At 43.4% G+C, this 26,852-nt stretch overlaps 1 protein-coding gene across 1 annotated transcript in view; it reads left to right on the forward strand.

Moving 5' to 3' along the window:
• Positions 1–349: 349 nt before the first annotated feature.
• HAPLN4 (hyaluronan and proteoglycan link protein 4) overlaps positions 350–26,852 on the forward strand; it is a 33,229-nt gene continuing 6,726 nt past the window's right edge. Inside the window, exons 1-5 of the mRNA XM_040419793.1 lie at positions 350–406; positions 12,771–12,836; positions 14,457–14,577; positions 25,063–25,425; positions 25,519–25,821. Coding sequence (XP_040275727.1) covers positions 350–406; positions 12,771–12,836; positions 14,457–14,577; positions 25,063–25,425; positions 25,519–25,821 — 910 coding nt within the window. The remainder of the gene's footprint in view (positions 407–12,770; positions 12,837–14,456; positions 14,578–25,062; positions 25,426–25,518; positions 25,822–26,852) is intronic.

Here is a 26,852-nt window from a genome sequence, read left to right on the forward strand (position 1 = left end):
TTATTTTTAAAAGAATTAAATAAAAGTGAACATCTCACATCGCTTTTGAAGCGAACTATACTTGGTTCGCTCCACCAGCTATGGGAGATTACTTTAGTGTATGTAGAACAGGTCTTTAAAAATGTCCAATCGCCAGTGGCCATTAGGATTATCGAAAAATATTTCTTGTAGTTGTAAAACTCTGATCCGGTTCCTTGGGGCTTGATTATTCTAATATGTTTCCCGTCTACCGCACCTATGCAGTTGAGAAACTGACAAATGTCTCAAAAATTTTCAGCAATTTCTGTCCAATGCTGTCTAGTTGGATGTGGAATAAATTCATCATGCAGTTGATCCCACAAAACACGGCATGTCTCCTTCACAATTATGGAAACAGTCGATATGCCAAGGCGAAATTGAAAATGGAGTGAGTTGAAACTTTCTCCACTTGCAAGAAACCTAAAAAAATAAAAATATTAGGGTATTAGATTAAAAAAAAACATAATATACAAGGTATATCAATCGGACACAATTCTATGGGACCTTTTATCAATATTTTTCTTTGGACAAGATTTTTTATGTGGCCAATAAAAATGTTTCTAAATAAATAACGATAAGGGTCCATTCACACGTCCGTGTGTGTGGATCTGCAAAACACGGACATTGGCGATGTGCGTTTTGCATTTTGCGGACCGCACATCGCCGGCACTTAATTGAAAATGCCTATTCTTGTCCGCAATTGCGGACAAGAATAGGACATGTCTTATATTTTTCGGGATCGGAATTGCGGACCCGGAAGTGCGGATCCGCAATTCCGGATCCGGACAACACATCGTGCTGCCCCATAGAAATAAATGGGTCCGCAATTCCGTTCCGCAAAATGCGGAACGAAATTGCGGACGTGTGAATGGACCCTAAAGGTTTCTTCTCCATGGTGACCGATATTGATCACAGTTCATTCTACATTGTTAATGACCATTAGGCCTCATGCACACGACAGTTTTTTTTTGCGGTCCGCAAAAACTGTTTCTGTTTTTCCGTGATCCGTGACCGTTTTTTCGTCCGTGGGTCTTCCTTGATTTTTGGAGGATCCACGGACATGAAAAAAAAGTCGTTTTGGTGTCCGCCTGGCCGTGCGGAGCCAAACGGATCCGTCCTGACTTACAATGCAAGTCAATGGGGACGAATTCGTTTGACGTTGACACAATATGGTGCAATTGCAAACGGATCCGTCCCCCATTGATTTTCAATGTAAAGTCAGGAGTTAATATACCATAGGATCGGAGCAGGCAGCAGGGGGCAGTCATGTACCCAGTTCGTAGTATATTCTAACTTGAAGCGTCCCCATCACCATGGGAACGCCTCTATGTTAGAATATACCATCGGATTTGAGTTACATCGTGAAACTCATATCCAACAGTATATTCTAACACAGAGGTGTTCCCATGGTGATGGGGACGCTTCAAGTTAGAATATACTACGAACTGGGTACATGAATGCCCCCTGCTGCCTGGCAGCCCCTGATCTCTTACAGGGGGCTGTGATCAGCACAATTAACCCCTCAGGTGCCGCACCTGAAGGGGTTAATTGTGCGTATCATAGCCCCCTGTAAGAGATCAGTGGCTGCCAGGCAGCAGGGGGCAGACCCCCCTCCCTCCCCAGTTTGAATATCATTGGTGGCCAGTGTGCGGCCCCCCCTCCCTCCCTCTATTGTATTATCATTGGTGGCCAGTGTGCGGCCTTCCCTGGCCCCCCCTCCCCCCCTCTATTGTATCATCATTGGTGGCTAGTGTGCGACCTCCCCCGGCCCCCCTCCCCCCTCTATTGTATTATCATTGGTGGCCAGTGTGCGGCCTCCCCCGGCCCCCCCTCCCCCCTCTATTGTATTATCATTGGTGGCCAGTGTGCGGCCTCCCCTCTTTCCCCCCCCCGATCATTGGTGGCAGCGGAGAGTTCCGATCGGAGTCCCAGTTTAATCGCTGGGGCTCCGATCGGTAACCATGGCAACCAGGACGCTACTGCAGGCCTGGTTGCCATGGTTACTTAGCAATATTACAATATTAGAAGCATCATACTTACCTGCTGCGCTGTCTGTGACCGGCCGGGAGCTCCTCCTACTGGTAAGTAACAGATCATTAAGCAATGCGCCGCACAGACCTGTCACTTACCAGTAGGAGGAGCTCCCGGCCGGACACAGACAGCGCAGCAGGTAAGTATGATGCTTCTAATATTGTAATATTGCTAAGTAACCATGGAAACCAGGCCTGCAGTAGCGTCCTGGTTGCCATGGTTACCAATCGGAGCCCCAGCGATTAAACTGGGACTCCGATCGGAACTCTCCGCTGCCACCAATGATCGGGGGGGGGGGGAGGGGAGGCCGCACACTGGCAACCAATGATAATACAATAGAGGGGGGGAGAGGGGAGGCCGCACACTGGCCACCAATGATAATACAATAGAGGGAGGGAGGGGGGGCCGGGGGGGACGCACACTTTGCCACCAATGAAAATAATACAATAGAGGGAGGGAGGGGGGGGGGGCCGCACTGGCCACCAATGAAATTAAAACTGGGGAGGGAGGGGGTGTGCCCCCTCCTGCCTGGCAGCCCCTGATCTCTTATAGGGGGCTATGATATGCACAATTAACCCCTCAGGTGCAGTACCGGAGGGGTTAATTGTGCGGATCACAGCCCCCTGTAAGAGATCGGGTGCTTCCAGGCAGCAGGGGGCAGTCATGTACACAGTTCGTAGTATATTCTAACTAGAAGCGTCCCCATCACTATGGGAACGCCTCTGTGTTAGAATATACTGTCGGTTCTGAGTTTTCACGAAGTGAAAACTCAGCTCTGAAAAAGCTTTTATGCAGACGAATATTCGGATCCGTCTGTATGAAAGTAACCTACAGCCACGGATCACGGACGCGGATGCCAATCTTGTGTGCATCCGTGTTCTTTCACGGACCCATTGACTTGAATGGGTCCGTGAACTGTTGTTCGTCAAAAAAATAGGACAGGTCATATTTTTTTGACGGACAGGAAACACGGATCATGGATGCGGCTGCAAAACGGTGCATTTTCCGATTTTTCCACGGACCCATTGAAAGTCAATAGGTCCGCGAAAAAAAACTGAAAACGGCACAACGGCCACGGATGCACACAACGGTCGTGTGCATGAGGCCTAATATGGATTAAAACTTTAACATACAAGATGTAGAATTAAAAATAATAATGCTGAGCATCAATTGTGGCCAAAATTAGGCACTTTGTACAGTGATTCCAGAAAAATTGAAAACATTTTGGTTAAAAAACTTTTATAGTTTCACACTACCAAAGAGCAGCTTTAAAAAATTTAGACAGAAATTAATTGGTACTATATATATTAAGTATGTACTCAGGGGCGTAGCTAAAAGCTCATGGGCCCTGGTGTAAGAGTTCATCTTGGGCCCCAGTCCCTCAGTGCTTCTTGGCAAGGGGCAGGGGAGCACATAGCCTTCCTGCTGCCTGAGGCAAACATTGAAAGGGAACCCCCTCATGCCAAATTCTTAACCTTACCCCTTCCCTCCAGCCAGAGGTGTAAATTGACCAGTATGCACTTTCTATAATGCCAGTGTCTTATGTGGCACAGGGGGCTTTGGGCCCCCTCAGGCTCCTGGGCCCGGTAGCGACTGCTACCTCTGCACCCCCTATAGCTACGCCCCTGTATGTACTTTACCTTATGGTCAACAATAGGCGTTCTGCTGGGGAAACACAGCGGCGGAAAGTGGTGTCTTGTCTTTGAATGTGAGGTGACACCCATTGTAAAAGATCATCAAAACTTTCTACCGTCATCCGTAAGTAGTTAAAGAATTTTTCAGGATAATCCCTCCATTCGGGAAACAGTGTTTCAAAGACTCCCCTTCTTATTCGTTCAGAGGTTATTAGATGCACCCAATAGCGACGCTTTCTACGCCGTCTGGCTCGAAGACGTCTTCTCCAGCGCGAAACCAGAATTAGAGCCTGAAATCCAAAACGAATATGGTCCGGCATCATCTTTGCAATCTGCAGAAGGAACTTCTGAGTGGTAAGTGACCTTCGGTTTTCTTTTATAGCCACTTGTAGTATTTGCTTAACAGATTGCATCTTTTTATCTCTAAAATTTGAATACCGGATCCGTTTTTCCATTTAAAAACGGAAGAAAACGGAACAGATGGATCCGCTATTACGACGCAGACGGATCCGTCAAAAAGTGTCTAGAGCATGCAACGGATTGACGGATCCGGCTTGAATTTCTGTCGACGGAACGACGGATCCGTTGCATAAAAAATGTCCGGTAATGTTGATTTTGACAGATCCGGCAGTCAATTCCGGCGACGGAACTGCTTGCCGGATCACTCTGCCGCAAGTGTGAAAGTACCCTTAGGGGGCATGTCCTTTCTCAGAGGGCATATCCTTTCTGCTGCAGCTAGTGGCAGTTATAGGATGGAACCGAGCATGTGCTTCCATCTCAGTGAGCAGGACAGAGAAATTAGAAAAGGAGCAAACAGCAGGTGGCGCTATACAGATTGATTTTAGTGAGGCTCAGAGGCTATAATAAATGTTTAATTACATTCAATTACAAAAGTATTTAGATGCAGGGGCTGTTTTGAAAACTGTAGAATATTATTTGTGGGACAACCCCTCTACTGTCCCATATCTGATAGTTTGATTAGACAATGAAATCTGTCAATGACAAATCAGCTGTTGAATGTTTCTCCTAAAGCCTCATGCACACGACCGTTGTTTTATTCCGTGTCCGTTGTGCTTTTTTTCGTGATTTTCTGCGGACCCATTGACTTTCAGTTGAAAACTCGGCTAATGCACCGTTTGTCATCCGCGTCCGTGATCCGTGGTTTCAGTCCGTCAAAAAAATATAACCTGTCCTATTATTTTTGCGGAAAACGGTTTGCGGACCCATTCAAGTCAATGGGACCGCTAAAAAACACGGAGGCACACAAGATTGTCATCCGCGTCCGCTTTTTTCCTATCATTTGCATGGCAAACCTGTCTTAGATTTTTTTTTACTTTCCTTTATGTCTGGTGATCCTCCAAAAATAAAGGGAGACACACGGAAACAAAAACGGATCACGGAACAACGGAACCCCATTTTGCGGAACGGAACACAACGGTCGTGTGCATGAGGCCTTACTTACCTAACAAACCATGATAAATTATTTTTTTATGTGCCATAAATGTGAGAAAACAGATGTACTTCCACCTACAAGTGAGGTATAAAAAGCAGAATCCACGTATATAGCTTGTATTTTTTTGTACTGCTAGAGAACGTAGCAAAAACATGTTCTACTGTCATGGTAACTGCTCCCATCATCCAGATGCTTCAGTGCTACACCATATGATGTACGTGTATCACAGCTTCTTCTGATACTGCTGGAGCAATGAAACCTGTAAACACTACTCATTCCACACACGCTGCTTCACAAGTATCCCACAGTAATGGGGAGCATTTTTATTTCCTTCGCTTCCTTATAATGCCGATACTTTGTTGTTTTCTGATGGAATGTGGACTTTTTTTTGCCTTCACCGAATATAGGAATTTGTTTTAATTAAAGCAAAATATACCGGTGATAAGATATAATTATATTCTGAACAATAGAGATGGTTTTTAGGTTTCCATGGAAACTTCAAATGTCTTGACAATTAGAATTAACATGTAGATTCCGCCTAGACGTAGCTTGTCTGTATCTTAAAACGGGATTGTGAAACATATTCTCCTCTCTCTACAGCAGGTCACTTACTATTTGTATGTGTGGTCAGGAATTTATTGTGTTAATAACATTTGCTTAAATTGTTCTTTTTGTTTTTTCTGCCCGATGCTTTACACAAAACAGAGGTGTATGCCTTCGCTGTCAGTTGTACCCAAAGGGGTATTTTCAAGAACTGGTACACCGTTACTGAATTCAGACAGCCATAAGCTTTCCTTTTATTAAAGGGTTTCAAAGTAAGCATACCACTATGGAGGGTAGGTGCCCTGAAACATCACCATGCCTGTAATCCTGAGAAATGTTTCTTTTCATTTTTATGTAAATAAGGTTTTCACAAGGGATGGGCTGCTGCATATGGTGCACCTAGCATCCCCTGTGTCATCACTACCAGCTCTGAAACCTCAGGGACTGGGGGCGGCATTACTGAAGGAGCAGTCCTCTGCATGGTGCACCGAAAACCTTATTTGCATAAAAATGAAAAGAAGCATTTCTCTGGATTAGAGAACCTGATTTTTCACATGAAAGGTATGATTATGTTTCAGGACACTTACCTTACATGGCGGTATGCTTACCTTGAAACCAATTTTGGAACTGACAGAATCCCTTTAATTATATCAAAGTGAAATGATAGGTAGAAACTCACTAAAGTCGTCTAATGTAGATATTATATTATTAAGGGCCTAAAGTCTGTTTGCAATGATTAATATACAGGCTCCAAAGATTCAATCTGAGATTCAAACTCAAATCTGAGTTAATAGAGAGGGGTCGTCTGTTCAGACTCCTCATCTCTCGAACAAAGAGGAGAGTGGATAGACAGAGTGGGGGAGATTTACCATCTCCCTGTTCCATTTTTTTTTTTGTCATTTATAAAACAGGTGTAAAATAGAAGTGGCTAAGTTGCCCATAGAAACCAATCAGATACCACCTTTCATTTTCCAAAGGAGCTGTCAAAAATGAAAGGTGGAATCTGATTGGCTGCTATGGGTAACTAATCCAGTTCTACTTTACACTAGTTTGATAAATGACCCCATTTGTATTTTTGAATCTTTAAACACCACCAGTGGCATTTTTACGCCACCCTCGCCACTTTCTGAAATGCGTGCCAGACACATTTATCTTAATTTACGCCAGTTTTCTGGCACAAATAAAGTCAGAAATCTATGGCAGCTCTAAGCTGTCATAGATTTCATTTGGGCATTCTCATCATAAATTAGGCACAGGAACACTTTATGGATCAGTTTATGGAATCATGCACACAACCATATCCATTTCGGGGTCTTAAGACTGCGGATCCATAAAATACAGATACAGGCCATGTGGCCAACTTGTCATCACCATAAGTCATCAATATCTGATTGATGGAGGTCTGACTCCTGGCACTGCCACCAATCAGCTGTTTGAAGAGGCCTTGGCACTCAGGTGAGTGCTGCAGCCTTCTCACAGCACACCAAACTCAGTGCCGTACATTCTACAGTGGCTGTGATGGTAGTGCAGGCCAAGCCCATTGAATGAGTCTAAGCTGCACATAGGCAGGTGACCGATGAATGTAAGTAACATCAGTGGCCTAGGGAGAGATCAGAGTGCTCACTAGAGCACCAAGGCCTCTATAGCTGATTGGTGAGGGTTCAACTCCCTACCAATCTCATATTGATGACCTGTCCTGAGGATTGGTCACCAATATTCTACTCCAAGAAAATCTTTTTAAGGGTATTCCAACTTCACAATATTGATTGACTATCCTTTTGATAGGACATCAATATCAGATAAGTGGAGGTCCGACTCCCGGCATCACCATTGATCAGATGTTTGAAGTGCCTTCACTTGTGTGAGCACTGCTCGCTCTTTAGTCTTTACTTGTGCGCCATCTAGAACAAAATCACAGAAATATAGTGGCCAATATGGGGGAACCGCTCAGACCCCAAACACTGTAGCGTGTTTCTCATTGGGGAAGCAGTCCCACCGCATGTGGACCGCAGCAAACGACCATCCCCAGCAATAAATGCGTACAATGGAGGATGCCGGCGCGGTCCACATGCACCACAAAGGCATCCTACACAAAACGGAGCATTGTGCGGATGAAAATATATAAATATATAAATCACAGAAAAAAAATGCACCAAACGGATATGCCACTGACTATACTAGCTAGTCATACAAGCAGATATCAAAAGCTGAGACTTTTGCCAATATATTCCTGTCAGGAACACATCGGAGCCCCTCATTCACCACGTCACCGTCTCTCAGCATGGCAAGGGGTCCTACCACTACGCTAACTATGGTGTGAACAAGGTCTGAAGGTGATGTAATCCAGCTCACAGCCAGGCTTCCACACAACCGCCTAGCAGGACAACTAGTGCAATGTGAACAAAGCCAGACTGCAAGCCACACCCATATCAGACCCTGTGACGGAGGTCACCAGGTGCAAAAGAGTGTTTGAATGCCAGGTAAAGGCACATACACTACATATGGAACAAAATCACAGAAATATAGTGGCCAATATGGGGGAACCGCTCAAACCCCAAACACTGTAGCGTGTTTCTCATTGGGGGAGGGGCTCCGATGTGTTCCTGACAGGAATATATTGGCAAAAGTCTCAGCTTTGAATATCTGCTTGTATGACTAGCTAGTATAGTCAGTGGCATATCCGTTTGGTGCATTTTTTTTCTGTGATTTATTTTGTGCGCCATCTAGTAGCAGCGGTGCAGGGTAATTACAACTTTCTTCTGATCACTTGAATAGGACAAAAGCTGTAATTACTCTTTCCCAATGCTACTATGTACATGGAGTACAGGTAACCATTGAGTGTACCGTACATAAATCTTCAAACAGCTGATTGGTGGTGGTGCCAGGAGTCTGACCTTCCCCGATCTGATACTGAAGGCCTATCCATCAACATTGTGAAGCCCAATAACCCATATCATTTAATTCTTGTTAAGTTTGGCTATATTATGCATGCATAAGTTATGCTTTTCATTACATCTCCACCTTGCCTGAATCCAGATCTAGCATTTCACCGTCAATGTAAGAATGAATTGTATGATTTTAAGTACACTTATTTATGTCTTGTGGTTGTTTAGAGTTTTAAGACTTATTGCCATGACGTGTTCCATAACTATTAACATTGCAATGCAATAAATTACTATGACCTTTCTTTCTGGTGTGGATCAACTTGCCAAGTTGTTATCTTTCAACCACAGTTTTTCTTCTCGTGTTTTTTTCCTATAGATATATTTTTTGTGTGAAGGAAGCCTAAATATTATTTACAGAGAAAAGTTTGATCATTTCCAGTAAACCTTGCAGACCTTATTAATAATTGCTAAGTATTCCCATCTTGTGCAATGTTTTGCTGTAACATTATGCTGGGGTGCAACCTCTGGGATCCCCACTGATTCCGAGAACTGAGGTTACTTTGGCTTTTTCCTTATACAGTGGCACTCCCATCCACCTGCAGTTTGAGATTGGCAACAGAGCTCCAGTCAAGTGAGTAGTGTTCTGTTTTAATTCCTTGCACAGGAGGTGGGCAGGTGTGCCACTGTGTGGGGCAAATCTCTCACAATGATTTAAAAGGGTTTTCTGGGAGTCAAATATTGAACACCTATCCTTAGGATAGGTCATTAATATCTGATTAGTGGGCATTCGACTGTTAGTATTCCCACCTATCAGCTGTTTGAAGAGGCTGCAGTGATTTGGCGAGTGTTGTGTTCTCCTCACAGCTTACCAAGCAGAGCTCATACTTTGTATAGTGGCAGTGCTTGGTATTGCAGCTCAGCTTCATTCACCTCCTAGGCCATGTGACCGCTGAATGTGACATCAGTGACCCAGGAAGAGGCTGTGTATCTGCCAGAGCACCGCAGCCTCTTCAAACATATAATCAGCAGTGGTGCCAGGGGAGTCAGACCACCACCAATCTGATGATTGATTTCTAACCCCTCGAAAACTCCTTTAACCAGCCCTGCAACCTCTTCATTCCGTGGATTGGTGGGGATCCTGACAGTCAGACCCCCACTGAGCAGTAAGTGATGGCATATTCTTGCTTTATGTCATCAATTCCAGTAATTGGAAACACCCTTTAAGGTTCTGCCACACATAGTTTTGTTTTTTTCTGGCCAGAAAGAAACCTAAAAAAACAGCAATGGACGATAGGACAAAAATACCAGGGTAAAACAGCCCTACCCAGAGAATGCTGCAATTTAAAGAGGACCTGTCACCACCCCTGACATGCCTGGTTTAATAGCTTCATGCATCCCCCATGTAATAACACTTCTGGAGCATTTATTCTTATGGCTCTATGTTGTGCCGTTTCTTTAGAATTTCTACTAGAAGTTATGTATGAATTGGTAGCAGTCTGCAGTAAGGGTACAGAGGGGTGGTAACCAGTTGGGGGTGTATACCTGCACAGTCTGACAATGGCATCAATGACTGGATAGAGTGAGACTGTGCAGATACACACCCCCAACTGGTTAATACCCTCTGTACCCTTAGGCCCCTTTCACACGGGCGAGATTTCCACGTGGGTGCAATGCGTGAGGTGAACGCATTGCACCCCCACTGAATCTGGACCCATTCATTTCTATGGGGCTGTGCACATGAGCGGTGATTTTCACGCATCACTTGTGCATTGCATGAAAATCGCAGCAAGCTCTATATTGTGCGTTATTCACGCAACGCAGGCCCCATAGAAGTGAATGGGGCTGCGTAAAAATCTCAAGCATCCGCATGCAAGTGTGGATGCTGTGCGATTTTCACGCATGGTTGCTAGGAGATGATCGGGATGGGGACCCGATCATTATTATTTTCCCTTATAACATGGTTATAAGGGAAAATAATAGAATTCTTAATACAGAATGCTTAGTAAAATAGAGCTGAAGGGGTTAAAAAATAAAAATAAAAAATTAACTCACCTTAATCCACTTGTTCGCGCAGCCCGGCTTCTCTTCTTTCTTCTTCTTTGCTGTGCAGGAGGAAAAGGACCTGTGGTGACGTCACTGCGCTCATCACATGGTCCGTCACATGACCCATCACCATGGTCCTTTTCCTCCTGCACAGCAAAGAAGAAGAAAGAAGAGAAGCCGGGCTGCGCCTACAAGTGGATTAAGGTGAGTTACATTATTTTTTATTTTTTTTAACCCCTCCAGCCCTATTTTACTAAGCATTCTGTATTGAATGCTATTATTTTCCCTTATAACCATGTTATAAGGGAAAATAATAAAATCTACACAACACCTAACCCAAACCCGAACTTCTGTGAAGAAGTTCGGGTTTGGGTACCAAACATGCCGATTTTTCTCACGTGCGTGCAAAACGCATTAAAATGTTTTGCACTCGCGCGGAAAAATCGCGCATTTTCCCGCAACGCACCCACATCTTATCCGGCCCAAATCCAGACTGCTAGCAATTTATTCATAACTTCTAGTTGACATAATAAAGGAATGGCACAACATAGAGACATAAGAATAGATGCTCCAGAATTATTACATTGGGAATGCATGAAGTTATAAAAACAGGCATGCCAGGAGCGGCAACAGGTCCTCTTTAAAAAAAAATTGTGGTTGACCCAAAAATGCACCACAAGGGTAAAAATAACACCAAAGTTTCAGTTCCACATAGCCATGCCCTGAATTATTAGTTTTGTACATTATTCCTGAATTTATTCCATGTTGCTCTTCAGAACCACAACCAATTATCAGCAATATTTGCTAAGACAATGCTATCTTTCATTTTCAAAGTGTATAAGGCTATTTACTCCTCTGCCGTATCTCATCCAAGAAGGCTCATCATCCAAATCAAAGTAGAATATTATGTTTTCTTCAGATAATTGCACTCTCTGAAGATACACATTAGTGTGGCATTCATGTTTTGGCAGGATCACAGTAGATGAAGACATAGCATTTGTATTGTAAGGGGATTTTTAAATACTGATTGGTTCTGTCCCCTTTAATTTTGTCTCTTTTACATTACTTTTAGTATTCTGTGTAAGGAAATTGCTTGTAATGTAGCCTCCCATCTCCCATTGTGCTGATAAGGCTAAAAAAATAAATACTGGATCCGTTTTTCCGGATGACACAGGAGAGACGGATACGGTATTTCAATGCATTTGTCACACAGATCCACATCCGGATCCAGAAACAAATGGTATCCGTTTGCACACGGATTTCCGGATCCGGCAGGCAGTTCCACAGGCAGGCTCTCTATAGGAACTAATGTGCAGCAGACTCCTGTCACTCAGGAAGGCAGGGGCACCTGCACACACACTCCAGCTCCCCTGATCCTTGCCGGGGAGCGTGCTTCCAGTTTTTATCATCGCAGATGCTGTGGTCACATTTGACCATGGCATCTGAAGGGTTTAAATGTCTGCGATCACAATTACCGCCGGTAGTGGAAATAAGCCCCTGGTGCCTGTTGTTTAAAATGGCAGGCACCCGGTGGCTATGGTGCACTCTGCACATTCGAGTGGGTGCCATATTTAAAGTCCTTACCACCAACGTATATATATGTAAGGCGGTTGGAAATGGGTGAAGGCAGGTATGCTCAACCTGCGGCCCCCCAGCTGTTGTAAAACTACAACACCCACAATGCTCCGTTGTAGGCTGATACCTGTATGCTGTTCGGGCATGCTGGGAGTTGTAGTTTTGCAACAGCTGGAGGGCCGCAGGTTGAGCATGCCTGGGTTAAGGAATTAATTTATCAATATGCAACTTTTTGCCATTTTTCTTTTTAGGAGTGTCTGCTTGGTTTGAAGCCATTTTTTTTGCAAGAACTTTACAAAAAGTTGCTCGCTATTTGGTAAATTTGTTGTATGAAATATCTATGGTTTTTTCAGTCTAAAGTCTAATCTTATTTATTGTTAATGTACACCCAGCATGACCTGACATGTGGTTAACAGGGACAAGGTTAACCACCCTGTTGCTCCCCTCTTGCCAGGAGTGGGTTGGTCCTGTGACCTGCTTAGATGAAGAGTTCTAGTGAGTGAAGGGGAAGGAAGCTAGTGCTTGTGCTCCTGCTCCTTAGGCCTTAGCTTACGGAGACTAACATTTATCTGTCTGCTTCTGCTACAGAGAGAGCAAGAGAGAAAGATCAAGAAGAACTTAGAAACTGCATGGTCAAGCACAGGAGTCAGCAAGGTAATCTGCAACTTCAGCTAACCAGACTTTGCTGCTTGTGAGAGACTAAAGTTAAGACATCCATTATACTTAACAACGTGCTGGCCAGACGTGCCTCTAAAACCTGTATCCCACAGTAGACACTACAGCCATAATTGCCAGCCAGAGATTGTAGAGAGAAAAATACATTAGCACGATAGTATACCAAGAATGCCATTATTTGCCACTTTACCAACATCCATACCTCACCTCTGGGAAAAGGATTTGCACTATGTGCAGATTATTGTTGGATAGAGACATTTATTCTTCTACCTTCCTAACTCCTACCTTAACATACCATAGCACTGGCCATTGCACTACTACACCTCCTGCCAGGCACCCCTACAACCACCAACATCAAGGGCACCGCAAACTACCATCAGGCAGAAGCCCCAACTACAGGGAGTGCTTCGAGGGAAGAAAGGGTGTGCCCTCCTCTCATTGCTCTGGCCCTTGGAAGCAATGGTCTGAAGGAGACCACTGTGACACATACTCTAGTCAGAGCCACTACCACTTCCATCCTCTGATCCAGCTCCGAAAGGGCTCACTGCACATAGTGTGACATTCAGGGTATTTGTCCAGCAGAATGCCAACATTTTCCGGTGGCCGTGGTAACATTTTGTGACTTATGGAGGGTCTCTGCTACGATATGTATTGCATTATTATTACTCCAAATAAATACTTGCTAAAAAAAAAAAATGTAAATAAAGTTTTTCCAATAGGTGGGTGACTAGCATCAATAACTCCAGCATCCTATCAAGTTTTCTTGGTTTCTGACACATTATATTAACATACACATTCAGGTTATTCATCAGATTTCCAACTTCAGAAAAGAATTATCCTTTAGGTAAATCTCTACATTTTAGGATTCCGTCATTAAGTCCTGCAAATGCTCTATAGTGTTTATACCACATCAGAGGTGAACCATCTTGAGCTTTATAAGGGGCACTTTGGTGCAGTCTGCCCCTGCAGTCGAGCAATGCAGGATGCGAGAGGTACAGTACTGCAGTACTAAGCTACGGGACATGGAGCTCCCTATCTCTCCCCCCTCCATCCCAGCTCAGGCTCTGCAAGAAGGAAGAAGGAGGGGGGGGGGGGAAGTGTCTCTGTGTTTTGGTGCAGTTCATATTATTCTGGATGCAGGAGCAGGTTGAAATATCTGTGGGACTCTTAAATTCCTGAGGTCAATGTTACCAGGAGCTTAAAGGTAATTTTAGATGATTCATTTTATCATATTCTGTCCATATTTATAATTCTCAGTACTTTTAGGCATGGTTGTATTCTTTTTTTTCTCTTCTCCCTCTCTTAACCTCCTATCATGCTGTAACTCTCACCATGTAACTGATGAGTCTCCTTGTACCTTTTCCTCATCATTATACATTGATTACATAATGAATCCCTGGTCAACAACTGTAGTCAGAGTCATTGCTGTAAATCAAAGAAACAGTGCCAGTTACCATTAACTTTTTGTTGTCCTTATACATTGGAACTATTTGAACTGTATACAATGTAGACCTGCAGTATTGCCTGGGTATGCACATACCTGTCCAACTTACTGGTCTCTTTTATACTTGGTGTCCCTTCTGTCTCTCTTATTCCCAGATGGCCCTTGGGTTTCTAACATTCTCCAATCTCTTCAATGTACTCTGCCTGGCTGTCCTTCTTCATTTGGCTCTTGCTGCAGACATTAACAGGGGCCAGAGAAAAATAGTCCATGTTCAAGGTTAGTGACTGCTCCAAGTTTGCACTTTTTTGAAAAAGAAATTGATACGATCAGACCTATACCTTTTGGATTCCATACATTATTTGGATGCATACAAGTTTAATTTATGCAAGTTTAATTAATTTATACAAGCAAAGTAAAATGTTTCCATTCCCCATGACTGTTTTCAGTCCAATAACCACTTACATCCTATGATCATAGTGATAATAGAGAGTTGGATGTAGGCCAGATCATGCTGTGCAAGGCACAGGGAGCAGCTGGTTTTGTAGATGCATCCCTGGTTTGGCCCTAGTTTGAGAACAGTGGTTAGTGCCCAGAGCTGCTGATGCCGAAGAAAGATGGGCTTGATCCAGTAACCAGTGGTTTTTATGCTGCTGCTTGCTTTATGTATATTTATAGTTATCTATACTGAAAGTTTTACATAGTAGATTAAAGGGGTTGTCCCAGTTCAGCAAATGGCATTCATCATGTAGAAAAAAAGTTTATGCAAATCACTTACTAATGTATTGTAATTTTTATATTGCCTCCTTTGCTGACTTTATTAATTTTTCATTGCATTATACATGGCTTATTTCCAGGGGTTATAGTTTGCTCACAGTAGGAAGAAGCACCGGCCTCTCTGGTGGCCAGGACCGTGGGAGCGCACATAGGCATGCATGCGCAGCAGCGCCTATCCTGGCCACCTCATACAATTGCAAGAAAAAGTATGTGAACCCTTTGGAATGATATGGATTTCTGCACAAATTGGTCATAAAATGTGATCTGATCTTCATCTAAGTCACAACAATAGACAATCACAGTCTGCTTAAACTAATAACACACAAAGAATTAAATGTTACCATGTTTTTATTGAACACACCATGTAAACATTCACAGTGCAGGTGGAAAAAGTATGTGAACCCTTGGATTTAATAACTGGTTGAACCTCCTTTGGCAGCAATAACTTCAACCAAACGTTTTCTGTAGTTGCAGATCAGATGTGCACAACGGTCAGGAGTAATTCTTGACCATTCCTCTTTACAGAACTGTTTCAGTTCAGCAATATTCTTGGGATGTCTGGTGTGAATCGCTTTCTTGAGGTCATGCCACAGCATCTCAATCAGGTTGAGGTCAGGACTCTGACTGGGCCACTCCAGAAGGCGTATTTTCTTCTGTTTAAGCCATTGTTGTTGATTTACTTCTATGCTTTGGGTCGTTGTCCTGTTGCAACACCCATCTTCTGTTGAGCTTCAGCTGGTGGACAGATGGCCTTAAGTTCTCCTGCAAAATGTCTTGATAAACTTGGGAATTCATTTTTTCTTTGATGATAGCAATCCGTCCAGGCCCTGACGCAGCAAAGCAGCCCCAAACCATGATGCCCCCACCAGAAGAAAGTGATCCAGCTTCCAAGACGGCAGTAGTAATACGTGATAGTCTTTATTTCATGGGTGCAGAATAAAATCCAACATGTACATCTACGCGTTTCGGATCATCAGGTTCTGATCCTTACTCATGACAATAGTATATGCTGAGTGCCGGTCTTAAGTAGAAAGAGGCCGGACAACTCAGGTGGAGATAATTAGCAATAACCACTCCTTCTTACATGCAAATAGAAAAAATTCTGGAAAGCCAGTAAAAGACAAAAAAGACAACATGTGCTAGGATCAGTAATGCAAAATTAAATCCTGTCTGCGATTGAGTCCCTTTGGTGTGTGTGTATCCATAGAGAAAATCCAGTAGGATTCTCTATTTAGGAGAGCACGCCTGTGGTCGCCACCTCGCTTAGGACAATTAACTCTCTCCACTGCTTGTACTTTGAAGCCCGTGACATCACCAGCATGACATGCCGCGTAGTGCGCACTGACCGCAGGCACATTTCTAGATAACACAAAGGGTATATCGGAGATGTGTCTCCGTATCCTCACCTTGAGGTTATTGGTAGTGCAGCCAATGTATTGTAGTTGACACAATGTGCAAGTGATGCAATAAATGTGGTATTGCAATTGACATACTGTTTCAAAGTGTATACTTTATTATTGGCTGTAGATTGTATAGTTGGGCCTGGTTGTATAAAATCGCAACACATACAAATGTGATGACCGCATTTGAAAGTGCCCTTAAACTGCAGCCATATACAGGGCCCAAAATCTCCTCATGTTAGGGGACTCGGACACAAATCTGGAGCTATCACATGACCCCATCCCCCTCCATCAGAAAGATCAACTTTCTCTATTATCCATTGGTTTGACGAGTGGATTCATGGATCAAAAACAGGCAGATTATATCTACATACCCCATCCTGTGACTCCTATTTTCCACTCGCTACCCAAAATTCATAAACCTGGCTTTCCCCCTCCTATGCGACCCATTGTCGCGGGTATCGGATGTTTCTCCGAAAGATTGTCAGCTTGGGTGGATAGCATCCTGCAGCCATTGGTCCAGACAATCCCTGGTTTCCTGTTAGACACTACAACTAAGCCTAAGGCTACTTTCACACTAGCGTTCGGGGCTCCGCTTGTGAGTTCCGTTTGAAGGCTCTCACAAGCGGCCCCGAACGGATCCGTACAGCCCCAATGCATTCTGAGTGGATGCGGATCCGCTCAGAATGCTTCAGTTTGGCACCGTTTGGCCTCCGTTCCGCTCAGCAGGCGGACACCCGAACGCAGCTTGCAGCGTTTTCGTGTCCGCCTGGCCGTGCGGAGCCAAACGGATCCGTCCAGACTTACAATGCAAGTCAATGGGGACGGATCCGTTTGACGTTGACACAATATGGTGCAATTTCAAACGGATCCGTCCCCCATTGACTTTCAATGTAAAGTCAGGAGTCCCTATTAATATACCATCAGATCAGAGTTTTCTCCAATCCGATGGTATATTTTAACTTGAAGCGTCCCCATCACCATGGGAACGCCTCTATGTTAGAATATACCATCAGATTTGAGTTACATCGTGAAACTCCGATCCGACAGTATATTCTAAACACAGAAGCGTTCCCATGGTGATGGGGACGCTTCAAGTTAGAATATACTGAGAACTGTGTACATGACTGCCCCCTGCTGCCTGGCAGATGCTGCCAGGCAGCAGGGGGCAGACAACCCCCCTCCTGTATTTAACTTATTGGTGGCCCCTCCCTCCCCAGTATTAATTGTAACCAGTGCGGCCCCCCTCCCTCTATATTCATCGGTGGCCAGTGCGGATTCCCAGTATTAAATATGGCTCAACGCAATGCGCCGCACAGACCTTTCACTTACCAGTAGGAGGAGCTCCCGGCCGGACACAGACATCGCAGCTCTTCAGGTAAGTATAATGCTGCTATTTGTTGCTAAGTAACCATGGCAGCCAAGACTGCAATAGCGTCTTGGCTGCCATGGTAACCGATCGGAGCCCCAGCGATTTAAACTGGGACTCTGATCGGTAATCAGTGATTTTAATTGGGGGGGGGGGGGAAGAGGGGAGGCCGCACTGGTCACAATACTTGGAATCCGCACTGGCCGGGCCACCAATGAATATAGAGGGAGGGGGAGGCCGCACTGGTCATATTTAATACTGGGGAGGGAGAGAGGGGGAGGCCGCACTGGTCATATTTAATATGGGGAAGGAGGGAGGGGGAGGCCGCACTGGTCATATTTAATACTGGGAATCCGCACTGGCCACCGATGAATATAGAGGGAGGGGGGCCGCACTGGTTACAATTAATACTGGGGAGGGAGGGGGGGCCCGCACTGGCCACCAATAAGTTAAATACAGGAGGGGGGGGGGGGGTCTGCCCCTTGCTGCCTGGCAGCATCTGCCAGGCAGCAGGGGGCAGTCATGTACACAGTTCTCAGTATATTCTAACTTGAAGCGTCCCCATCACCATGGGAACGCTTCTGTGTTTAGAATATACTGTCGGATCTGAGTTTTCCAAAGTGAAAAATCAGATCTGAAATAAACAGTTATGCAAACGGATCCGTTCTGAACGGATGCAAGCGCTTGCATTATAGGAGCGGATCCGTCTGTGCAGACACCAGACGGATCCGCTCCTAACGCAAGTGTGAAAGTAGCCTAGACACTACAACTGTTTTACAGTCATTCCATAATTTTATTTGGGAGCCAAATTTTGTCAGGATCACTGCGGATGTCATCTCGCTCTATACAGTAATTCCACATGAACTGGCCATTAACGCATTGAAGTGGTTTCTTAATGTATATTCAGACTATGGTGCAGCATTTCAGAACTTTTTCTGTGATGTGGTTCATTTTCTTTTACTGCATAATGTGTTTATGTTCAATAAACTACTTACAACGGTCAGGTGTTTCTATGGGGGAAAATTTTTTGCCCTCATTAGCTAACATATACATGGGCATGGTGGGAACACACATATCTGTTCTCAGAGAACAACCCATGGGCAACCTCCATACAGTGGTACGGGCGCATCATTGATGATTTGCTGCTTGTATGGTCAGGTGACCATGATGCCGTACCACTGTTTGGACAATTTCTCAGTAACAATCCTCTTAAACTTAAATTTACCATCCATTCTGACAGGGCTGCAATCTCCTTTTTGAACTTGAAGTTGGTAGGGGACAATCTTGCTCATAAGGTTGTTACTCACAGTTTCCGTAAAGACATTGCGGGAAATACTTCCTTGCTAGCCTCTTCTTGTCATCCAGGTCATGTTACACGCAACATTCCTAGGGGCGAGTTCACACGTCTCAGGAGAAACTGCTCCAAGGATGAAGCGTTTTCCAGAAAGTTGAATTCAGCCTCTGATCGCCTTAGGGTACGTGGATTTTCTAATGATTCCCTGGCGGCTGCTAGGTCTTATATTTCATCCAAAAAGCACACAGATTTGGTCTTCCCGGATGATAGAGGCAGAATATCAAAAGGCAAACACACACATTGTAAGAATCCTACTTTTGCCACTAGTTACAGCTTGGAGTATTCCAAAATCTGCCTCATCATCCGAAAACACCTATCTATGCTCCGTCATGATTCACAATGGTCAGAAATAGTGCGCCCAGGTATCACCTGCATTGCTCGCAGGGCGCCCACTATAGCAGTGTTTCCCAACCAGTGTGCCTCCAGCTGTTGCAAAACTACAACTCCCAGCATGCCCGCACACCCAAAGGCTGTCCGGGCATGCAGGGAGTTGTAGTTTTGCAACAGCTGGAGGTACACTGGTTGGGAAACACTGCACTATAGCACAAAAAATCAGCCCTAGTCTTTTTTTGGACTCTGTTCAGACATCACAGTGTTGGCTGCAGTTTAAGGGCACTTTCAAATGCGGTCATCGCATTTGTATGTGTTGCGATTTTTTGCCCCCATAGAAACACCTGACCGTTGTAAGTAGAAGCGGTTATTGAACATAAACACATTATGCAGTAAAAGAAAATGAACCACATCACAGAAAAAGTTCTGAAATGCTGCACCATAGTCTGAATATACATTAAGAAACCACTTCAATGCGTTAATGGCCAGTTCATGTGGAATTACTGTATAGAGCGAGATGACATCCGCAGTGATCCAGACAAAATTTGGCTCCCAAATAAAATTATGGAATGACTGTAAAACAGTTGTAGTGTCTAACAGGAAACCAGGGATTGTCTTGACCTATGGCTGCAGGATGCTATCCACCCAAGCTGACAGTCTTTCGGAAAAAGATCCGATACCCGCAACAATTGGGCCGCATAGGAGGGGGAAAACCAGGTTTATGAATTTTGGGTAGCCAGTGGAAAATAGGAGTCACAGGATGAGGTATGTAGATATAATCTGCCTGTTTTTGATCCATGAATCCACTCGTCACACCAATGGATAATAGAGAAAGTAGATCTTTCTGATGGAGGGGGGTGGGGTCATGTGATAGCTCCAGATACGTGTCCGAGTCCCCTAACATGAGGAGATTTTGGGCCCTGTATATGGCTGCAGTTTAAGGGCACTTTCAAATGCGGTCATCGCATTTGTATGTGTTGCGATTTTATACAACCAGGCCCAACTATACAATCTACAGCCAATAATAAAGTATACACTTTGAAACAGTATGTCAATTGCAATACCACATTTATTGCATCACTTGCACATTGTGTCAACTACAATACATTGGCTGCACTACCAATAACCTCAAGGTGATGATACGGAGACACATCTCCGATATACCCTTTGTGTTATCTAGAAATGTGTCTGCGGTCAGTGCGCACTACGCGGCTTGTCATGCTGGTGATGTCACGGGCTTCAAAGTACAAGCAGTGGAGAGAGTTAATTGTCCTAAGCGAGGTGGCGACCACAGGCGTGCTCTCCTAAATAGAGAATCCTACTGGATTTTCTCTATGGATACACACACACCAAAGGGACTCAATCGCAGACAGGATTTAATTTTGCATTACTGATCCTAGCACATGTCTTTTTTGTCTTTTACTGGTTTTCCAGAAATTTTTTAATTTGCATGTAAGAAGGAGTGGTTATTGCTAATTATCTCCACCTGAGTTGTCCGGCCTCTTTCTATTTAAGACCGGCACTCAGCATATACTATTGTCATTAGTAAGGATCAGAACCTGATGATCCGAAACGCGTAGATGTACATGTTGGATTTTATTCTGCACCCATGAAATAAAGACTATCACGTATTACTACTGCCATCTTGGAAGCTGGATCACTTTCTTCTGTTGCCTTCGTCCACGCCTGGTTCCTGGCGTTTTTTCCGGGCTTCCATTGGTGGTGATTCAGGTGAGCTCCGCCACACTCCATTGTATCCTCCTATGATGCCCCCACCACCATACTTCACAGTTGGGATGAGGTTTTGATGTTGGTGTGCTGTGCCTATTTTTCTCCACACATAGTGTTGTGTAAAAATAAGACCGACTAGTGGCCAATAGAGGTGCTCACAGTGAAGGGGACTCACCCTGTCCACTTGAAAATGTGCTTGTAAAATCTAGAAAAAAACTGGGCACTCTCAGGATGCTGGAACCATCTTGTGATTTAATAGATAAATGAATAATTAAATAATATTAAATAAATAACAAGTACAATAAATAATCGACCTAAAATGTATAAATGATGGCTAAAAAGTCCAGAGTAATATAGCAGCAATCAATCAAATAGCAACATATGAATACCAATATCAAACATAATCCAGTCCATAAATCGATATAACTGCTGGTACAACTATAGCAGTAATATGACTGCGTCAAGATGATGCGATCCCAACATGATAATATTCAAAAGTTGTAGGGTAATCGCACTCACTTATTGTTCACTTGATATATTATGATAATGTCTTATAGCAGTTTTCTTGATCTTATGTCCCACAACAATGATATCGACTTGAAGCGGTGTCCCGCTCTATTAGAGTAGCAGCTGCGTCCCGCTGAACTACTCTGCTGTAGGTTAAAATGTTGTATGTATATGCCAGCATAAACTTGTAGTAGTCCTACCGTATGCCTCGATTCCACCCCGATGTCGCTCTGGACGGAGGTCCGGTATTGATGTGGACCGATGTCCTACAGGCGATGACCGTCTAATCTCCCACGTTGGCAGTGTTGTTTGACACGTGTGGCCCTTTGTTATTGTGTCGGGTCATACGTTGTGATTTTCCACTCTCCACTCACGTGGCGGAAGGTCCTGCAATGGGGATTTGGCACAGGATTTTCGTATAGCTTCTTGAGTGATCACAAGTATGGGGTACTCTCTCACCAGATGCATTTCGGGGTATCAATGACCCCTTCCTCACTGAGGAAGGGGTCATTGATACCCCGAAACGCGTTATGGTGTTGGGTCATACGTTGTGATTTTCCACTCTCCACTCACGTGGCGGACGGTCCTGCAATGGGGATTTGGTACAGGATTTTCATATAGCTTCTTGAGTGATCACAAGTATGGGGTCCTCTCTCACCAGACGCGTTTCGGGACTTTTTAGCCATCATTTATACATTTTAGGTCGATTATTTATTGTACTTGTTATTTATTTAATATTATTTAATTATTCGTTTATCTATTAAATCACAAGATGGTTCCAGCATCCTGAGAGTGCCCATTTTTTTTTCTAGATTTTACATAGTGTTGTGTGTTTCTTCCAAACAACTCAACTTTGATTTCATCTGTTCATAGAATATTTTGCCAGTACTGCTGTGGAACATCCAGGTGCTCTTGTGCAAACTGTAAACGTGCAGCAATGTTTTTGTTGGACAGCAGTGGCTTCCTCTGTGGTATCCTCCCATGAAATCCATTCTTGTTTAGTGTTTTACGTATCGTAGATTCGCTAACAGGGATGTTAGCATATGCCAGAGACTTTTGTAAGTCTTTAGCTGACACTCTAGGATTCTTCTTCACCTCATTGAGCAGTCTGCGCTGTGCTCTTGCAGTCATCTTTACAGGACGGCCACTCCTAGGGAGAGTAGCAGCAGTGCTGAACTTTCTCCATTTATAGATAATTTGTCTTACCGTGGACTGATGAACAGCAAGGCTTTTGGAGATACTTTTATAACCCTTTCCAGCTTTAGGCAAGTCAACAATTCTTAATCGTAGGTCTTCTGAGAGCTCTTTTGTGCTAGGCATCATTCACATCAGACAATGGTTCTTGTGAAAAGCAAACCCAGAACTGGTGTGTGTTTTTTATAGGGCAGGGTAGCTGTAACCAACACCTCCAATCTCATATCATTGATTGGACTCCAGTTGGCTGACACCTCACTCCATTTAGCTCTTGGAGATGTCATTAGTCTAGGGGTTCACATACTTTTTCCACCTGCACTGTGAATGTTTACATGGTGTGTTCAATAAAAACATTTAATTCTTTGTGTGTTATTATTTGAAGCAGACTGTGATTGTCTATTGTTGTGACTTAGATGAAGATCAGATCACATTTTATGACCAATTTGTGCAGAAATCCATATCATTCCAAAGGGTTCACATACTTTTTCTTGCAACTGTATCTGCTCTGCAGTGGCGTCCATAACCCTTTGAAACAAGCAGTTTATAATGTGATGGCAAAAGGAATCAAGCCAGCAAAGGAGGCAATATGGATGGTCACAATACATTAGTAAGTGCTTTGTATTAACTTTATTTAAATGCCTTTTGCTGAAGTGAGACAACCCATTAAAGCTAACACGACTTGATGTAAATGGCTCAGATATACTGTCTTCCTGTATAACCTGACAAATGGTCATAGATATAATACAAATCTACTACAAATAAAAATGCAATAATGCTACAGCTATCTGTACCCCCTTCCCAATTCTAACATAGTTGAAGACTCCTACATCTCAACAATCTTCCTTGGTTCAAGAACCCTCTTTGTGTCAAGGTGTTTTCTGGGATTTTTTTAAAAATCTAACCCCCCCAGCTAGGGGGACCTGTGAAAAGAAAGGTACTTATGGGCTCTCCGCTGCTCAGTTTAGGCTCCTTGGCATCAAGCCTGTCTGCACTGCACTTCCAGCCTTCATCTGTCAACATCCACACAGATGGGGACACGTCGTGGCCATTGCTGCAGCCATTGGCTGACCTCAGTGGTGTTGTGTCCCCAAGCAGCATGTGACAAGCCTCTGGCTGCAGCAGCACACTTGACCCAGTCCGTGTGGATATTGACAGACGAGGATCAGAAGTGCAGTGCAGAGAGCCCAAAGCAAGAATAGGTGTGTTTCTTTTCACAGATCCCACTGGCTGGAGGGTATATATATAAAAATAAAAAAAATCCTGGACAGCCCTTAAAGGATAGGCTAAATCCAGTATTTGGCTGGATGTTTCTTTATATTTCAGGTTTTAGTTTAGCAGCACATCAGTTGAATCCCTAGAATTCAGCTAAAAATATAATTCTTAAACATTGGTGACATTGGTACTCAGGACACAGTTTCTTCTCATTGCTGAAAATATTTTTCATCATGGAGCTATTAGCTGTATTAACATTTGAAGAGACTATAATAAAACACTATAGCTAAGGCGTGAGGTCCACGATCCGCATTTGACGGTCCGCACCGCAAAAAAGAAGTGCATGCACTGTACCATAACTTCTGGATTAGGGACCCATTCAAGTGAATGGGTCTACATTTGTGATACGGTGCGCACATGGCTGGTGCACATATATTGTGGACCCGCTGTTTGTGGGCCACGATACAGGCACGGCTGGCACACGGTCGTGTGCATGAGGCCTTACACTATGCTTGCAGCCCCCTAATCCTTTGGGACTTCAGAAAAGCCTTCATTACAGTCAGTTCAGGCATATGGTAGTACTCATCTGCAATAGTCTGCAATACGGCAAGGATACTGGAAATTATATTAAAATGTTTGTATCGTTATAAAGTTTTATTGTCAAATGTGAATCCATTTTTAAAATTTATTTTATTATTACCAAATGCCAAACATAGAAATACAGTAAAGACAATCCAATATAACCTTCCAAACCTACAACCCATGCAAGTGGAGAATGAAGGGAGAACAAAAAATAATTCTCTCCACTCCTACTTCTCACACAAGTAGACCAATGAATCCCACAAAATTTTATTTTATTTTTTCTTTTCTCACACCATTACTATTTTTAGAGGGTGAGACTGGTGAAGTGATTGTACAGACAGCTCCAGGTATAGTGACCACACACCGAGGTGGTTCCATTATACTTCCATGTCGCTACCACTATGAACACTCTGGAGAGGATCCTTCACCAGTACGCATTAAGTGGTCCAAGATCAGCGATCCTTCAACTTTCACTGATGTGTTTGTGGCTCTGGGGAAGGAAAGCAGAAGATTTGGATCCTACAAGAACCGTGTGGCTCTTCAAGAATATGACCCAGGCGACGCTTCACTGATCATCCACAATATTACTCTAGATGATTATGGAAGGTATGAGTGTGAGGTAACCAATGAGTTAGAAGATGACACAGGAACAGTAAAACTGGATTTAGAAGGTAAGTTCTTAGCAAAGATGACATGTAACTAGTGCTCAATGTTCCAAATATGTTTTCCCTTTGGATTCCTAGTCCTGGTTTCCTTCATTTCAGGTGTGATTTTCCCTTACTATCCACGAATGGGGCGATATAAAATGAACTTTCATGACGCAGGGCAGGCTTGTAAGCAGCAGGATGGAATTCTTGCATCGTATGACCAACTTCATGAGGCCTGGCTTAATGGGCTTGACTGGTGCAATGCAGGCTGGTTGCAAGATGGCTCAGTGCAGTATCCAATCTCCAAACCTCGTGAAGAATGTGGAAAAAAAGACACTCCTACTGGAGTTAGAAACTATGGCTACAGACATAAGGCTGATGAGCGTTATGATGCCTTCTGTTTTACATCGAATCTTAATGGTACAGTATTCTTTTACAACTATATTACCTGTTGTAAACTATAAGAATGTTATGAAGTACAGGACTATTACAAATCACTGAAGTCAATAAGCCTAAACACCAAGGGGGAGATTAATCAAAACTGGTGCAAAGGAAAACTGTCTTAGTTGCCCATTGCAACCAATCAGATTTCACCTATTATTTTTCAGAGCTTCTTTGAAAAATGAAAAGATCAAGCTGATTGGTTGCTATAGGCAACTAATGTGGTTTTTCTTTGCACGTTTTGATAAATCTCCCCCAAAGTGCTTTATATACAGTACAGACCAAAAGTTTGGACACACCTTCTCATTCAAAGAGTTTTCTTTATTTTCATGACTATGAAAATTGTAGATTCACACTGAAGGCTTTAAAACTATGAATTAACACATGTGGAATTATATACATAACAAACAAGTGTGAAACAACTGAAAATATGTCATATTCTAGGTTCTTCAAAGTAGCCACCTTTTGCTTTGATTACTGCTTTGCACACTCTTGGCATTCTCTTGATGAGCTTCAAGAGGTAGTCCACTGAAATGGTTTTCACTTCACAGGTGTGCCCTGTCAGGTTTAATAAGTGGGATTTATTGCCTTATACAGGAAGTGCAGAATTATTAGGCAAGTTGTATTTTTGAGGATTAATTTTATTATTAAACAACAACCATGTTCTCAATGAACCCAAAAAACTCATTAATATCAAAGCTGAATATTTTTGGAAGTAGTTTTTAGTTTGTTTTTAGTTTTAGCTATTTTAGGGGGATATCTGTGTGTGCAGGTGACTATTACTGTGCATAATTATTAGGCAACTTAACAAAAAACAAATATATACCCATTTCAATTATTTATTTTTACCAGTGAAACCAATATAACATCTCAACATTCACAAATATACATTTCTGACATTCAAAAACAAAACAAAAACAAATCAGTGACCAATATAGCCACCTTTCTTTGCAAGGACACTCAAAAGCCTGCCATCCATGGATTCTGTCAGTGTTTTGATCTGTTCACCA

The sequence above is a fragment of the Bufo bufo genome, chromosome 2, assembly GCF_905171765.1.
Source record: "Bufo bufo chromosome 2, aBufBuf1.1, whole genome shotgun sequence".
NCBI classification, from domain to species: Eukaryota; Metazoa; Chordata; class Amphibia; order Anura; family Bufonidae; genus Bufo; species Bufo bufo.